This window comes from Heliangelus exortis, chromosome 1, assembly GCF_036169615.1.
Source record: "Heliangelus exortis chromosome 1, bHelExo1.hap1, whole genome shotgun sequence".
NCBI lineage: Eukaryota > Metazoa > Chordata > Aves > Apodiformes > Trochilidae > Heliangelus > Heliangelus exortis.
This window is the reverse complement of record NC_092422.1, coordinates 807,325-820,648: the sequence shown is the minus strand read 5'-3', so window position 1 is coordinate 820,648 and position 13,324 is coordinate 807,325. Positions and strand designations below refer to the sequence as shown.

Genomic DNA, 13,324 nt, shown 5'->3' with positions numbered 1-13,324 from the left:
TCCTGGATCTCTTTCATAGTTGGATGGGACCCACTGTGACAGGAGCAGAGGGAATGGATGGAAGCTGCTCCAGGGGAGGTTTAGGTTGGATATTAGGGAATATTTTTTCCCTCAGAGGGTTTGAGGCATTGGAATGGCCCAGGAGAGGGGTGGAGTCCCCATCCCTGGAGGGATTAAAAGGCATTTGGAGCTGGTCCTTAAGGCCATGGCTCAGGAATTAGAGGATGGGGTTGGTCAGAGGTTGGGCTGAGGAGCTTGGAGGTCTCTCCCAACCTAAACCATTCCAGGATTCTGTGATCTTAAAGCTCCTGACCAAAGCTTTTCCTTGGAAAAACTGGGTTTCTGATTCCTAACACTTCTCCTTCAGTGATTTTCCAAGCTCCCTGATGTCACCTGGGATGGGGATGTCAGGACTGATGGACAAAAATTTTGATAGATGAGATATTTAGCCAAATTTTAATATTAATTATTATAATATCAAGCCCAATTTTCCAACTGTTCAGGTGGCCATGGGATCCCCACCTGTGTCCAAACACCTCAGATGTCCAAGAGGAGTGGTTTAGGTAAACTCAGTCCTACACTGGGATTGAGCAGATTTCCCCTGGACCTTCCAAAAATCTCTGGTGATAATAATATCTGTGAAATAAGCAATTTGTAATTCATTTATTCTCCTCCTGGATCTCTTTCATAGTTGGATGGGACCCACTGTGATAGGAGCAGAGGGAATGGATGGAAGCTGCTCCAGGGGAGGTTTAGGTTGGATATTAGGGAATATTTTTTCCCTGAGAGGGTTTGAGGCATTGGAATGGCCCAGGAGAGGGGTGGAGTCCCCATCCCTGGAGGGATTTAAAGGCATTTGGAGCTGGTCCTTAAGGAAATGGGTCAGGAGTGAGAGGATGGGGTTGGTCAGAGGTTGGGCTGAGGAGCTTGGAGGTCTCTCCCAACCTAAACCATTCCAGGATTCTGTGATTTCAAAGCTCCTGACCAAGCCTTTTCCTTGGAAAAACTGGGTTTCTATTCCTAACACTTCTCCTTCAGTGATTTTCCAAGCTCCCTGATGTCACCTGGGATGGGGATGTCAGGACTGATGGGCAAAAATTTCGATAGATTAAGAGGTTTAGCCAGTACAGACTGGTGGATACCAGTACAGAAGGGTGGATACCAGTACAGAAGGGTGGATACCAGTACAGAAGGGTGGATACCAGTACAGAAGGGTGGACACCAGTACAGAAGACAAACCAGTCTGTTCTCAGTGGAGCTCCGTGCTGGGCCAAGGGGAAATGGGCACAAGTGCAAAGCCCAGCAATTCCCTTTCATGTAGGAAAACAACTTTTTTACTGTCAGGGTGGCCAAGGTTCCCCCAGGTTGCCAAGACACCAACCCTGGAGAGAGCCAAGACCCAACTGGACCCAGGCCTCAGAACCTGGCCCTGTTTGAGCAGGGATTGGGTCTCCAGAGGGCTCTGCCCAGCTCAGCCGTGCTCTGATTCCGTGTTGAGCTTCCCCTCTACACCAAGAGAAAGCAAATCCACTGCTCTCCCAAGGTGGAAGCAGAGGATTCAGAGATGGAAGCAGAGGATTCAGAGATGGAAGCAGAGGATTCAGAGGTGGAAGCAGAGGATGCAGAGATGGAAACAGAGGATTCAGAGGTGGAAGCAGAGGATTCAGAGATGGAAGCAGAGGATTCAGAGATGGAAGCAGAGGATTCAGAGGTGGAAGCAGAGGATGCAGAGATGGAAACAGAGGATTCAGAGGTGGAAGCAGAGGATTCAGAGGTGGAAGCAGAGGATTCAGAGATGGAAGCAGAGGATGCAGAGGTGGAAGCAGAGGATGCAGAGGTGGAAGCAGAGGATTCAGAGGTGGAAGCAGAGGATTCAGAGATGGAAGCAGAGGATTCAGAGATGGAAGCAGAGGATTCAGAGGTGGAAGCAGAGGATTCAGAGGTGGAAGCAGAGGATTCAGAGGTGGAAGCAGAGGATTCAGAGGTGGAAGCAGAGGATTCAGAGGTGGAAGCAGAGGATTCAGAGATGGAAGCAGAGGATTCAGAGGTGGAAGCAGAGGATTCAGAGGTGGAAACAGAGGATTCAGAGGTGGAAGCAGAGGATGCAGAGGTGGAAGCAGAGGATGCAGAGGTGGAAGCAGAGGATGCAGAGGTGGAAGCAGAGGATTCAGAGGTGGAAGCAGAGGATTCAGAGGTGGAAACAGAGGATTCAGAGGTGGAAGCAGAGGATGCAGAGGTGGAAGCAGAGGATGCAGAGGTGGAAGCAGAGGATTCAGAGGTGGAAGCAGAGGATTCAGAGGTGGAAGCAGAGGATGCAGAGATGGAAACAGAGGATTCAGAGGTGGAAGCAGAGGATGCAGAGGTGGAAGCAGAGGATGCAGAGGTGGAAGCAGAGGATTCAGAGGTGGAAGCAGAGGATTCAGAGATGGAAGCAGAGGATTCAGAGATGGAAGCAGAGGATTCAGAGGTGGAAGCAGAGGATTCAGAGGTGGAAGCAGAGGATTCAGAGGTGGAAGCAGAGGATTCAGAGGTGGAAGCAGAGGATTCAGAGGTGGAAGCAGAGGATTCAGAGGTGGAAGCAGAGGATTCAGAGGTGGAAGCAGAGGATGCAGAGATGGAAGCAGAGGATTCAAAGGTGGAAGCAGAGGATTCAGAGGTGGAAGCAGAGGATTCAGAGGTGGAAGCAGAGGATTCAGAGGTGGAAGCAGAGGATTAAAAGGTGGAAGCAGAGGATTCAGAGGTGGAAGCAGAGGATTCAGAGGTGGAAGCAGAGGATTAAAAGGTGGAAGCAGAGGATTCAGAGGTGGAAGCAGAGGATTCAGAGGTGGAAGCAGAGGATGCAGAGGTGGAAGCAGAGGATTCAGAGGTGGAAGCAGAGGATTCAGAGGTGGAAGCAGAGGATTAAAAGGTGGAAGCAGAGGATTCAGAGGTGGAAGCAGAGGATTCAGAGGTGGAAGCAGAGGATGCAGAGGTGGAAGCAGAGGATTCAGAGGTGGAAGCAGAGGATGCAGAGGTGGAAGCAGAGGATTCAGAGGTGGAAGCAGAGGATGCAGAGGTGGAAGCAGAGGATTCAGAGGTGGAAGCAGAGGATGCAGAGGTGGAAGCAGAGGATTCAGAGGTGGAAGCAGAGGATTCAGAGGTGGAAGCAGAGGATTCAGAGGTGGAAGCAGAGGATTCAGAGATGGAAGCAGAGGATTCAGAGGTGGAAGCAGAGGATTCAGAGGTGGAAGCAGAGGATTCAGAGATGGAAGCAGAGGATTCAGAGATGGAAGCAGAGGATTCAGAGATGGAAGCAGAGGATCCAAAGGTGGAAGCAGAGGATTCAGAGGTGGAAGCAGAGGATTCAGAGGTGGAAGCAGAGGATTAAAAGGTGGAAGCAGAGGATTCAGAGGTGGAAGCAGAGGATTCAGAGGTGGAAGCAGAGGATTCAGAGATGGAAGCAGAGGATTCAGAGGTGGAAGCAGAGGATTCAGAGATGGAAGCAGAGGATGCAGAGGTGGAAGCAGAGGATGCAGAGGTGGAAGCAGAGGATTCAGAGGTGGAAGCAGAGGATTCAGAGATGGAAGCAGAGGATTCAGAGGTGGAAGCAGAGGATTCAGAGGTGGAAGCAGAGGATTCAGAGGTGGAAGCAGAGGATGCAGAGGTGGAAGCAGAGGATGCAGAGGTGGAAGCAGAGGATTCAGAGATGGAAGCAGAGGATTCAGAGGTGGAAGCAGAGGATTCAGAGGTGGAAGCAGAGGATTCAGAGGTGGAAGCAGAGGATGCAGAGGTGGAAGCAGAGGACTCAGAGATGGAAGCAGAGGATTCAGAGGTGGAAGCAGAGGATTCAGAGGTGGAAGCAGAGGATTCAGAGGTGGAAGCAGAGGATTCAGAGGTGGAAGCAGAGGATTCAGAGGTGGAAGCAGAGGATGCAGAGATGGAAGCAGAGGATTCAAAGGTGGAAGCAGAGGATTCAGAGGTGGAAGCAGAGGATTCAGAGGTGGAAGCAGAGGATTCAGAGGTGGAAGCAGAGGATTAAAAGGTGGAAGCAGAGGATTCAGAGGTGGAAGCAGAGGATTCAGAGGTGGAAGCAGAGGATTAAAAGGTGGAAGCAGAGGATTCAGAGGTGGAAGCAGAGGATTCAGAGGTGGAAGCAGAGGATGCAGAGGTGGAAGCAGAGGATTCAGAGGTGGAAGCAGAGGATTCAGAGGTGGAAGCAGAGGATTAAAAGGTGGAAGCAGAGGATTCAGAGGTGGAAGCAGAGGATTCAGAGGTGGAAGCAGAGGATGCAGAGGTGGAAGCAGAGGATTCAGAGGTGGAAGCAGAGGATTCAGAGGTGGAAGCAGAGGATTCAGAGGTGGAAGCAGAGGATTCAGAGGTGGAAGCAGAGGATGCAGAGGTGGAAGCAGAGGATTCAGAGGTGGAAGCAGAGGATTCAGAGATGGAAGCAGAGGATGCAGAGGTGGAAACAGAGGATTCAGAGGTGGAAGCAGAGGATGCAGAGGTGGAAGCAGAGGATGCAGAGGTGGAAGCAGAGGATGCAGAGGTGGAAGCAGAGGATGCAGAGGTGGAAGCAGAGGATGCAGAGGTGGAAGCAGAGGATTCAGAGATGGAAGCAGAGGATCCAAAGGTGGAAGCAGAGGATTCAGAGGTGGAAGCAGAGGATTCAGAGGTGGAAGCAGAGGATTAAAAGGTGGAAGCAGAGGATTCAGAGGTGGAAGCAGAGGATTCAGAGGTGGAAGCAGAGGATTCAGAGATGGAAGCAGAGGATTCAGAGGTGGAAGCAGAGGATTCAGAGATGGAAGCAGAGGATGCAGAGGTGGAAGCAGAGGATGCAGAGGTGGAAGCAGAGGATTCAGAGGTGGAAGCAGAGGATTCAGAGATGGAAGCAGAGGATGCAGAGGTGGAAGCAGAGGATGCAGAGGTGGAAGCAGAGGATTCAGAGGAGGAAGCAGAGGATTCAGAGATGGAAGCAGAGGATTCAGAGGTGGAAGCAGAGGATTCAGAGGTGGAAGCAGAGGATTCAGAGGTGGAAGCAGAGGATGCAGAGGTGGAAGCAGAGGATTCAGAGGTGGAAGCAGAGGATGCAGAGGTGGAAGCAGAGGATTCAGAGGTGGAAGCAGAGGATTCAGAGATGGAAGCAGAGGATTCAGAGGTGGAAGCAGAGGATTCAGAGATGGAAGCAGAGGATTCAGAGGTGGAAGCAGAGTATGCAGAGGTGGAAGCAGAGGATGCAGAGGTGGAAGCAGAGGATGCAGAGGTGGAAGCAGAGGATGCAGAGGTGGAAGCAGAGGATTCAGAGGTGGAAGCAGAGGATTCAGAGGTGGAAGCAGAGGATTCAGAGGTGGAAGCAGAGGATTCAGAGGTGGAAGCAGAGGATTAAAAGGTGGAAGCAGAGGATTCAGAGGTGGAAGCAGAGGATTCAGAGGTGGAAGCAGAGGATGCAGAGGTGGAAGCAGAGGATTCAGAGGTGGAAGCAGAGGATTCAGAGGTGGAAGCAGAGGATTCAGAGGTGGAAGCAGAGGATTCAGAGGTGGAAGCAGAGGATTCAGAGGTGGAAGCAGAGGATGCAGAGGTGGAAGCAGAGGATTCAGAGATGGAAGCAGAGGATGCAGAGGTGGAAGCAGAGGATGCAGAGGTGGAAGCAGAGGATTCAGAGGTGGAAGCAGAGGATTCAGAGGTGGAAGCAGAGGATTCAGAGGTGGAAGCAGAGGATGCAGAGGTGGAAGCAGAGGATGCAGAGGTGGAAGCAGAGGATGCAGAGGTGGAAGCAGAGGATTCAAAGGTGGAAGCAGAGGACTCAGAGATGGAAGCAGAGGACTCAGAGATGGAAGCAGAGGACTCAGAGATGGAAGCAGAGGACTCAGAGATGGAAGCAGAGGACTCAGAGGTGGAAGCAGAGGATTCAGAGGTGGAAGCAGAGGATTCAGAGGTGGAAGCAGAGGATTCAGAGGTGGAAGCAGAGGATGCAGAGGTGGAAGCAGAGGATTCAGAGGTGGAAGCAGAGGATTAAAAGGTGGAAGCAGAGGATTCAGAGGTGGAAGCAGAGGATTCAGAGGTGGAAGCAGAGGATGCAGAGGTGGAAGCAGAGGATTCAGAGGTGGAAGCAGAGGATTCAGAGATGGAAGCAGAGGATTCAGAGGTGGAAGCAGAGGATGCAGAGGTGGAAGCAGAGGATGCAGAGGTGGAAGCAGAGGATGCAGAGGTGGAAGCAGAGGATTCAGAGGTGGAAGCAGAGGATTCAGAGGTGGAAGCAGAGGATGCAGAGGTGGAAGCAGAGGATTCAGAGGTGGAAGCAGAGGATTCAGAGGTGGAAGCAGAGGATGCAGAGGTGGAAGCAGAGGCAAGAAATGGAAGGTTAGGACATGTTTAATCTCACCTCATCAGGTGGGAATTCAACATCTCCACAAAAAAAAGTGCAACTTCGTGGCCTGGGGTATGAAATGGGGGATCAGGGGTTCCTCCAGCTCAGGTTTGAGGGCCCATGACAAAACCATACTCAGAGTACAAGGTGAGAGCCAGGTGCAGCCATCTGTCTGTGTTTGGGGGGCACACCCCCCAGGTTTCTCAGAGCTAAGACCCTCTCCAAGACACCCCCAGAGCTTTAGGAAGGTTCAGGCAGAGAGAAAATGCCAAGCAACATCATGGCCTTGCTGCATCTCAGAGAAGTCAAGACAAGAAGAGAATTAAACCTGAATTTTTATAAAAAAAAAACAAACCAAACAACCAACCACAGCACTGCCCAAGCATTCCTGCAGCTTGGCTGGAGATTTTTTTCCAAGCTAGCTTGGCCCCAGCTGAATATATTTTAGCATGACTGACACAAGTACCTTGGAATGAAGTCTGACTTGGGGAGTTTCTGTTGTCCCTCCTGCAGCCCATTGGCTCTGCTCCCTCTGGACAGCCCATCTGCTCATTGATTCAGCAAATCCTTCTGCTTCCTGATTCCCTTCCAGCAAAAGGTTAGTGGGGTCAGCTCAAACCACCAATTTAAGCTGTTTAAGCTCATCCTGCCAATTTTCCTCCCCCCCCAACAGCAAACTGGAGGGTGCTGACACAAGCACGAGCTGGGGGAGAGCAGCAACAGGCTCAGAAAGGAGGAGTTCAGGCACGGTTGGATGGATAAAAAGAGGCTCATCCAGAGTTTAAAGCTTTTAAAGCTTCCTCTGCTCCTCAGGGTTCTTCCCCTGCCTCAGGGAAGCTGCTGGGAGAAGATCCTGGGGTTTTTGGCAGCAGCAAAGGGGGCATCACCCTCAGGGCCTCAGCTCCCACCAGGCCAGAGCAGCTCCAGCCAGGAGGGGTTTCCAAGGAAAGGCAGGGAAGGAGTTTTCCCTGGAGTTTTCCAGGAGTTGAGCAGAAAGCTGATGGATTTTGAGACGGGGAGGAAACACGTGAGGAAAAGCCAGGAACTCCCAAACCATGGAGTTTGTTTTTTTTTTTTTTATGTCAACCAAGCACTGGGACATCCCAAGAAGCAAAAAGTTTTCCCTCCCAAGGAAGCAGAAAACACCCCCCTCCCCCCCATTTTGTACCCCCTGATGGGCAGTGCTGTCACCAACACTCACTTTTTGGGCAAAATTAAGGAAGCATTGGCTATTTTGGGGCTCAAGAATGATCTTCAAGGAGAGGCCAAAGCTGCCCTGGGATGGGGGGGTTGGGGTTAGGGTGGGGGATTAAGGGGTAGAGGTAAGGGGAGTGGGGGAGTTAGGGGGGTGGGGGGGCTAGGGAGGTGGGGGGGTTAAAGGGGTGGGGGGGGGTTAAAGGGGTGGGGGGGGTTAAAGGGGGTGGGGGGGGTTAAAGGGGGTGGGGGGGGTTAAAGGGGGTGGGGGGGAGTTAAAGGGGGTGGGGGGGAGTTAAAGGGGGTGGGGGGGAGTTAAAGGGGGTGGGGGGGAGTTAAAGGGGGTGGGGGGGAGTTAAAGGGGGTGGGGGGGAGTTAAGGGGGTGGGGGGGGAGTTAAGGGGGTGGGGGGGGAGTTAAGGGGGTGGGGGGGGAGTTAAGGGGGTGGGGGGGGAGTTAAGGGGGTGGGGGGGGAGTTAAGGGGGTGGGGGGGTGTTAAGGGGGTGGGGGGGAGTTAAGGGGTGGGGGGGGAGTTAAGGGGTGGGGGGGGAGTTAAGGGGTGGGGGGGGAGTTAAGGGGTGGGGGGGGAGTTAAGGGGGTGGGGGGGGAGTTAAGGGGGTGGGGGGGGAGTTAAGGGGGTGAGGGGGAGTTAAGGCAGTGGGGGGGAGTTAAGGGGTGGGGGGGTTAAAGGGGTGGGGGGGTTAAAGGGGTGGGGGGGTTAATGGGGTGGGGGGGGTTAATGGGGTGGGGGGGGTTAATGGAGTGGGGGGGTGTTAAGGGGTGGGGGGGAGTTAAGGGGGTGGGGGGGAGTTAAGGGGTGGGGGGGAGTTAAGGGGTGGGGGGGTTAAAGGGGTGGGGGGGGTGTTAAAGAGGTGGGGGGCTGTTAAAGGGGTGGGGGGGGTTAATGGGGTGGGGGGGTTAATGGGGTGGGGGGGTTAAAGGGGTGGGGGATAAAGGGGTGGGGGATAAAGGGGTGGGGGATAAAGGGTACAGAGCTGATGCTGTCAGCTGAGGGGATCTGATGGCTGAGCACGGGTGCACTGAGTGCATGGAGGAATAATTGACCTGGGCATGGGGAGGTGGGGAATCCCAATCTGGGTTGGGTTGGAAGGGACCTTCAGGATCATTGAATTCCAACCCCCTGGATGTGCAGGGACCCCTCCCACAGCCCAGGTTGCTCCAAGCCCCATCCAACCTGGGCTGAGACACTGCCAGGGATGGGGCAGCCACAGCTTCCCTGGGAAACCTGCTCCAGGCTCTCACCATCCTCAAATTCAAAAATTTCTACCTAAAATCTCATCTCAATCTCCCCTCTTCCAGTTGAAAGGCATCACCCTATATCCCATCCCTCCAGGCCCTTGTCCCAAGTCCCTCCCCAGCTTTCCTGGAGCCCCTTCAGGCACTGGAAGCTGCTCCAAGGGCTCCCCACAACCTTTTCTCTTCTCCATCCCTCACACCACCTCTGTGGCCACCTCTGGACTCATTCCAACACTTCCAAACCTCCTCCCTGCCCCATTCCACAGCCCATCTCCCAGCTTCACACCAGGGTGGGCTCAAGCCCCCCTTCCCCCCATCTTTCCCCTGGAATTTGGTCCTGCAGGATGAGGCTGAGCCCCCGCAAACTCATCAGACCTCCTGGCCCAACAACAAACACAGACCCAGACCCAGACCCAGACCAGACACTTATCTACTGCTGGAACCAGAGGGAGGGGACACTGGGGGGAGAAGGGGGACAGAGGGAAGAGGAGGGAAGAGAGGAGGGAGAAGAGAGGAGGAAGGGAGAGAGGAGGGAGGGAGAGAGGAGGGAGGGAGAGAGGAGGGAGGGAGAGAGGGGAGAGGGGGAGAGGGGGGAGAGGGGGAGAGAGGGGGGAGAGGGGGGAGAGGGGGAGAGGGGGAGAGGGGGGAGAGGGGGGAGAGGGGGGAGAGGGGGGAGAGGGGGGAGAGGGGGGAGAGGGGGGAGAGGGGGAAGATGGGAGAGGGGGGGAGATGGGAGAGGGGGGGAGATGGGAGAGGGGGGGAGATGGGAGAGGGGGGGAGATGGGAGAGGGGGGAGATGGAGAGAGGGGGGAAGATGGGAGAGGGGGGAAGATGGGAGAGGGGGAGAAGGGAGAGGGGGAGAAGGGAGAGGGGGAGAAGGGAGAGGGGGAGAAGGGAGAGGGGGAGAGAGAGGGAGAAAGAGAGAGAGAGAGAGGGAGAAAGAGAGAGAGAGGGAGAAAGAGAGAGAGAGGAGAAAGAGAGAGAGAGGGAGAAGAGAGAGAGAGGGAGAAAGAGAGAGAGAGGGAGAAAGAGAGGGAGAGGGAGAAAGAGAGGGAGAGGAGAAAGAGAGGGAGAAAGAGAGGGAGAAAGAGAGGGAGAAAGAGAGGAGAAAGAGAGGGAGAAAGAGAGGGAGAAAGAGAGGGAGAAAAGAGAGAGGAGAGGGGGAGAGAGAAAGAGAGGGAGAGGGGAGAGAGGAGGGAGAGAGGAGGGAGAGAGGAGGGAGAGAGGAGGGAGAGAGGAGGGAGAGAGGAGGGAGAGAGGAGGGAGAGAGGAGGGAGAGAGAGGAGGGAGAGAGGAGGGAGAGGAGGGAGAGGAGGGAGAGGAGGGAGAGGAGGGAGAGGAGGGAGAGGAGGGAGAGGAGGGAGAGGAGGGAGAGGAGGGAGAGGAGGGGAAGGAAGAGAGGGGGAGAAGGAAGAGAAGGGGAGAAGGGGAGAGGGGGGGACAAGAGAGAGGGGGGGAGAAGGAAGAGAGGGGAGAAGGAAGAGAGGGGGAGAAGGAAGAGAAGGGGATGTAAGGGGAGAGGGGGGGACAAGAGAGAGGGGGGAGAAGAGAGAGGGGGGGAGAAGGGAAGAGGGGGGAGAAGGGGGAGAAGGAAGAGGGTGAGAGAAGAATGAGGAGGGAGAAGGAAGAGAGGGGGAGAAGGAAGAGAGGAAAACCGGTGCCCCCCCCCTCCCTCCGCCGCACCTTGGTCCGGCGGCCGCTGCTCCCCCGCTCTCCTCCACCTCCTCCTCCGGCAGCCGTGGTGGCGGCGGGTTCGGTTCGGGCCTGTTGCCTTCGGGCCCAGGTAGAGAGGCGACTGCGGCAGAGAGGGCAGCAAAGGCCGGGGCCCTGCAGGCAGCGCTGGAAACAAGCGAGGCAGAGCGAGTGCGGCACGGAGGCGTCACCGCTTCCACCAAGGCCTGGCGGCAAACCGGGCACTCCGGCACCCCCAGCACCACCACCTCTCTTCCTCTGCCTCTTCCAACGCTACTCCCGAAGCACCGGGACGGCTCCCACCCCGCCGCCGCCTCCCTCTCCTGCCCGGGACCGCGGCCCTCCCGCCCGGGCCCGCAGCCGCCGCCGCCATTTTCTCACACTTTGAAGGATTGAGGATGAGGGGAAAGGGGGGGGGTGGGGGTGTGGGTGAGGGGGTTGCCCCGCCCACTCGCTTCGGCCCCGCCCACTCGCTGCATTATTCATGAGGGAGGGGATGCGCCCCCCCTCCCCACGCGCTTGGCATCTGTGAGCGGGGCGGGCGTGGCTAAACGAGGACCACGCCCTCTTTTCTCAGACCACGCCTTCTAATTGAATATTAATGAGCGCCGTGGTCTGGCGCCGCGGTGGGAGCTCGCACGCTCCCCGCACCGCGCTGAGGGCTGGAAATGGGAATGCGGGAATGGGGCTGGGAAAAGGAGAGTGGAGAAGGCTCCGGTGAGGGGGCAGCCACGGGAAGGGCCTCTCTGCGCTGTCTTTTCTCCTCCGGGCTGATTTCTCCGAGGAGGCAGCAGCGTTATGGATGCTGTGTCACAGAATCACGGAAATTTGGGGGTTTTTTCTCGATAGGAAAATAATCAGGGATTCCTGGTACTCCACTCCTAGGTGTAGAGGGAACTGCTGAAGTTTTAGTTAAGCCCAGAATCCTGAAGGTTGGAAAGGAGCTCTGGGATCCTCGGCTCCAACCCTTGATCCACTCGCCCCGTGGTTCCCAGACCTGAAAAGAATCCCAGAACCATTTGGGTTGGAAGGGAGCTCAGAGCTCCTCAAGTCCAACCCTTGATCCACTCCCCCCGTGGTTCCCAGCCCATGGCACTGAGTGCCACATCCAGGCTCTTTTGAAATATCTCCAGGGATGGAGAATCCACCCCTTCCTGGGCAGCCATTCCAATGCCTGATCCCCCTCTCAGCAAGAAATTCTTTCGAATGTCCAACCTAAACCTCCCTGGCACAACTTGAGACCATGGCCTCTTGTCTTGCTGAGAGTTGCCTGGAAAAGAGCCCAACCCCCCCCTGGCTCCAACCTCCTTTCAGGGACTTGGAGAGAGTGATGAGGTCTCCCCTGAGCCTCCTCTTCTCCAGACTGAACACCCCCAACTCTCTCAGCCTGTTCCAGGCTCTCCCCACCCTCAAAGTCAAGAATTTCTTCCCCATCTCCAACCTCAATCTCCCCTTTCTCTCCAAATTTTAACCCATTTCTCCTGTTCTCTCACAGAATCCCAGAACCATTTGGGTTGGAAAGGACCTCTGGGATCCTCAAGTCCAACCCTTGATCCACTCCCCCCGTGGTTCCCAGCCCATGGCACTCAGTGCCACATCCAGGCTCTTTTGAAATATCTCCAGGGATGGAGAATCCACCCCTTCCCTGGGCAGCCCATTCCAATGCCTCAGCACCCTCTCTGCAAAGAATTCCTTCCTAAGATCTAACCTAAACCTAAATCCAGCTCTGCCAGGGGAGCTTTAGGTTGGATATTAGGAAGAAATTCTTAATCCGTGGCCTCTTGTCTTGCTGAGAGTTGCCTGGGAGCAGGGGAGTGGAACAAGGGTTGGACTTGGTGGTCTCAGAGCTCCTTTCCAACCCAAATGGTTCTGTGAGAGTAGAAGGGAAATGGGTTAGAACTTGGAGAGGGGAGATTGAGGTTGAATGTGAGGAAGAAATTCTGGAATTTGAGGGTGGGGAGAGCCTGGAAAAGGTTGAGAGAGTTGGGGGTGTTCAGTCTGGAGGAGAGGAGAGGAGAAGAGAAGAGAAGAGAAGAGAAGAGAAGAGAGAGAAGAGAAGAGAAGAGAAGGAGAAGGAGAAGGAGAAGGAGAAGGAGAAGGAGAAGGAGAAGGAGAAGGAGAAGGAGAAGGAGAAGGAGAAGGAGAAGGAGAAGGAGAAGGAGAAGGAGAAGGAGAAGGAGAAGGAGAAGGAGAAGGAGAAGGAGAAGGAGAAGGAGAAGGAGAAGGAGAAGGAGAAGGAGAAGGAGAAGGAGAAGGAGAAGGAGAAGGAGAAGGAGAAGGAGAAGGAGAAGGAGAAGGAGAAGGAGAAGGAGAAGGAGAAGGAGAAGGAGAAGGAGAAGGAGAAGGTTCTGGGGAGCCCTTGGAGCAGCTTCCAGTGCCTGAAGGGGCTCCAGGAAAGCTGGGGAGGGATTTGGGACAAGGGCCTGGAGGGATGGGATGAGGGGGAAGGGTTTCCAGCTGCAAGAGGGGAGATGGAGAGGAGATCTTGGGGAGGGAGAAATTGTTTGGGGTGAGGGTGCTGAGCCCCTGTCCCAGGGTGCCCAAGGAAGCTGTGGCTGCCCCATCCCTGGCAGTGTCTCAGCCCAGGCTGGATTTGTTTCATGTCCCTAAGGATCAGCTCCAAACGTTCTTTAAATCCCTCCAGGGATGGGGACTCCACCACCCTCCTGGGCCATCCCCGTGGTGAGATTTAGGGTGATCACCCCAACCCCATCCCCTGGTGGGTGTTCAATGACATCTGCAGAATACTGAAGAACTTTCAGCCAGGGAAGAGCTGTGGGTGAGCAGGGGAAGCTCCGTGCCTCAGTTTCCCCACTCAGAGCAGCCACACCACATGGGG

At 54.9% G+C, this 13,324-nt stretch overlaps 1 protein-coding gene across 1 annotated transcript in view; it reads right to left on the bottom strand.

Annotated features, from left to right (window-relative positions):
- Positions 1-10,867, bottom strand: part of RNF169 (ring finger protein 169) — a 40,989-nt gene extending 30,122 nt beyond the window's left edge. The window contains 4 exon segments of the mRNA XM_071757608.1: positions 10,477-10,504; positions 10,507-10,661; positions 10,664-10,733; positions 10,736-10,867. Coding sequence (XP_071613709.1) covers positions 10,477-10,504; positions 10,507-10,661; positions 10,664-10,733; positions 10,736-10,858 — 376 coding nt within the window. The 5' untranslated portion in view covers positions 10,859-10,867.
- Positions 10,868-13,324: the final 2,457 nt, after the last annotated feature.